This window comes from Nothoprocta perdicaria, unplaced genomic scaffold (genome assembly GCF_003342845.1).
Source record: "Nothoprocta perdicaria isolate Ctin4 unplaced genomic scaffold, notPer1 scaffold_935, whole genome shotgun sequence".
NCBI classification, from domain to species: Eukaryota; Metazoa; Chordata; class Aves; order Tinamiformes; family Tinamidae; genus Nothoprocta; species Nothoprocta perdicaria.
Window position 1 is genome coordinate 1 of NW_020456238.1, and position 2553 is coordinate 2553.

Below are 2553 nucleotides of genomic sequence, written 5' to 3' on the forward strand. Positions count from 1 at the left end.
GGGACACCCCAGCCACCCGGGCCACCCGTGGCCGTGTCACCGTCCCCGTCCCTGTCCCCACTCGCCTGCCTGGCTGCCGCCGGCGCCCTGCTCGTGGAAGAAGTCGTCGAGGAGCTCGTCGTCGGAGCGCGCGATGATGTGCACGTCGTCGTTGCCCACGAGCAGCCGGGCCCGGCCCCGGCTCTGCAGCGGGAGGCTGCTGCTCAGCTGCAGGATATCGGCGGCCGCCGAGGGGCCCAGCAGCCTGCGGGACACGGTGGGGACACGGTGGGGACATGGTGGGGACACGTGGGGACGGTGCCGGGGGCTCCTCGGGAGGACGGAGTAGGGCAGTGAGGGATGTTAAGGGGTACGGAGGAGACAAGTGAGGGATAAAGGTGACGTGAGGGACAGCGGGGACTCCCTCGGGGGACACGAGGGACAATGGGGACTCCCTCGGGGGACGTGAGGGACCATGAGGAGCCCCAGGGCCTCCCCATGGGGACAAAGGCACCATCAAGGACCCTAAAGAGCCCCAGATACTCTCCACAGAGACAAGGGGCTCCAAGGGACTCCCCATGGGGACAAAGGGACCATCAAGGACCCTGAGGAGCCCCAAAGACCCCCCCCCGAGGACAAGGGGCTCCAAGGCACTCCCCATGGGGACGAGAGGAACACTGGGGACCCTAAGGAGCCCCAGGGACTCCCCATGGAGATAACGGGACCATCAAGGAGCCCCAGGGACTCCCTACGGGGTGAGGGCAACGTTGGGGACCCCAAGGAGCCCCAGGGACTCCCCATGGGGACAAGGGGACCATCAGGGACCCCGAGGAGCCCCAGGGACTCCCCATGGGGACAAAGGGACCATCAAGGACCCCGAGGAGCCCCAGGGACTCCCCACGGGGACAAATGCACCATGAGGGACCCTGAAGAGCCCCAGGGACTCCCTACGGGGTGAGGGCAACGTTGGGGACCCCAAGGAGCCCCAGGGACTCCCCATGGGGACAAGGGGACCATCAGGGACCCTGAGGAGCCCCAGGGACTCCCCACGGGGACAAATGCACCATGAGGGACCCTGAAGAGCCCCAGGGTCTCCCCCCGGGGCCGAGGGCACCGCGGGGGCACCCGGGGACCCCCCCATCGGTCGGGGGGGGCTCTCACCGCTGCAGGATGAGCGGCGGGTTGGGCTGCCGCGCGCCGGGGTAGTGCACGTGGATGGTGTGGCCGGCGTTGGCCNGTGGCTCGCCGGGATGTTGCCGGGCGACGGCGGGATGTCGCCTGGCGAGGGGACACGCGGGGCGTCAGGGGACAGCGGCGGCGGCGCCGCTGCCGCGTCCTCGCCCCCGGCGCCGTACTGGGGCTGGAGAACATGTTGTCGAACTCGATGATGAGGTCGTCGTCGCGGTCGAAGCGCTCGAAGCGCACGAGGGGCGACGCGTTCATGTCCGGGTAGTCCTCGTCCAGCTCCATCTCGGAGCCGTCGTCGTCGTCCTCCTCCTCCTCGCCTTCCTCGCCCTCCTCGTCGTCCTGCGGCGGCGGCGCACGGGGCTCGGGCTCGCGGGTCCCGGCGCGGGGACGACGGCGCCGCGTCCCCGCGGCCGCCGGCCTCACCTGGTCGTCCTCGTCCTCCTCCTCCTCTTCCTCCTCCTCGTCCTGGCTGTCGTCCTCGTCCTCGTTGCTGCCGCTGCTGTCTTCCTCCTGCGTGTGCTCCTCCTCATCCTCGGGGTCCAGGATATTCATGGAATCTGCACCAGGGGCAGCGACAGGTRGCACCGGGTGGTGGTGGGGACACACGGGTCCCTTGTCCCCAGCGCTGTCCCCGCTCACCTTCGCGGTTGGCCTGCAGCGTGGACGCCTGGCTCAGGTTGGAGGGCGCCTCGTCCATGAGCACGTCCTCCTGCGACTCGTCCTCGCCCGAGCGGCTCACTGCGGGGCGGGCACAGCGGGTGACGGGGGGTGCCCAGCGAGCGGAGGGGCCCCGGCGTCCGGGCGGGGATTCTCACCGATGATGGCGCTGTTCCCGGTGGCCCCGTCGCGCTCCAGCAGCTCGTCAATGAGATCTTCCAGCTCGTTCTCCACCTGTGACGGAGGGGACACAAAGGGGTGCTGCTGTGGGGCGGGGGACACCAATGSGGGGGTGACAGGGGGACGGGCAGGGTCCCACCTGCATCTCCTGGGTGCTGAGGCCCTCCGGCTGCCCGGCCAGCACCACCGCGTCGGCCTCCGCCTCGCCGTCCATGTCGGCCGCCTCCGCCTGCGCCGCCTCCGCGTCCTCCTCGGGAGGCTCCGGGTCGCCGGGGTCCCCTGGGGCCGGGGAGCAGGGGACGAAATCGCGGCGGGGACGCGGGGACGGGCAAGGGCGGGAAAAGGGGGGGGCGCGGCGCCGGTACCTCCGTCGGGGGGGGCGGCGCCGGCCTCGCGGGGGCCCCCGGCGCCCTCGCCCTTGCTCTTGCCGGCCGAGCCCTTGGTGCCGAAGAGGCCGCTGGGCTGGTTGACGATGCGCGAGAGCGTCTCGAGCGGCTTCAGCGCCGCGTTCACCGTGTTGGCCATGTTGGGGCTGCACCGCGAGGACGG

General features: G+C 71.1%; 1 protein-coding gene and 1 long non-coding RNA gene across 2 annotated transcripts in view; both read right to left on the reverse strand.

The window, feature by feature from the left end:
• Window positions 1-91: 91 nt before the first annotated feature.
• LOC112958977 lies at window positions 92-1196 on the reverse strand. Its single transcript, XR_003251546.1, has 2 exons — window positions 1141-1196; window positions 92-244 (listed from the first exon to the last, which is right to left on the reverse strand). It is a non-coding gene; the product is annotated as an uncharacterized LOC112958977 (long non-coding RNA).
• A 497-nt stretch (window positions 1197-1693) lies between these two features.
• LOC112958978 (E3 ubiquitin-protein ligase HUWE1-like) overlaps window positions 1694-2553 on the reverse strand; it is a gene marked incomplete at its 5' end in the record, with an annotated part of 8757 nt that continues 7897 nt past the window's right edge. Inside the window, 5 exons of the mRNA XM_026052927.1 lie at window positions 1694-1698; window positions 1807-1905; window positions 1983-2058; window positions 2144-2283; window positions 2370-2536. Of these exons, the coding sequence (XP_025908712.1) occupies window positions 1694-1698; window positions 1807-1905; window positions 1983-2058; window positions 2144-2283; window positions 2370-2536 (487 nt within the window). The remainder of the gene's footprint in view (window positions 1699-1806; window positions 1906-1982; window positions 2059-2143; window positions 2284-2369; window positions 2537-2553) is intronic.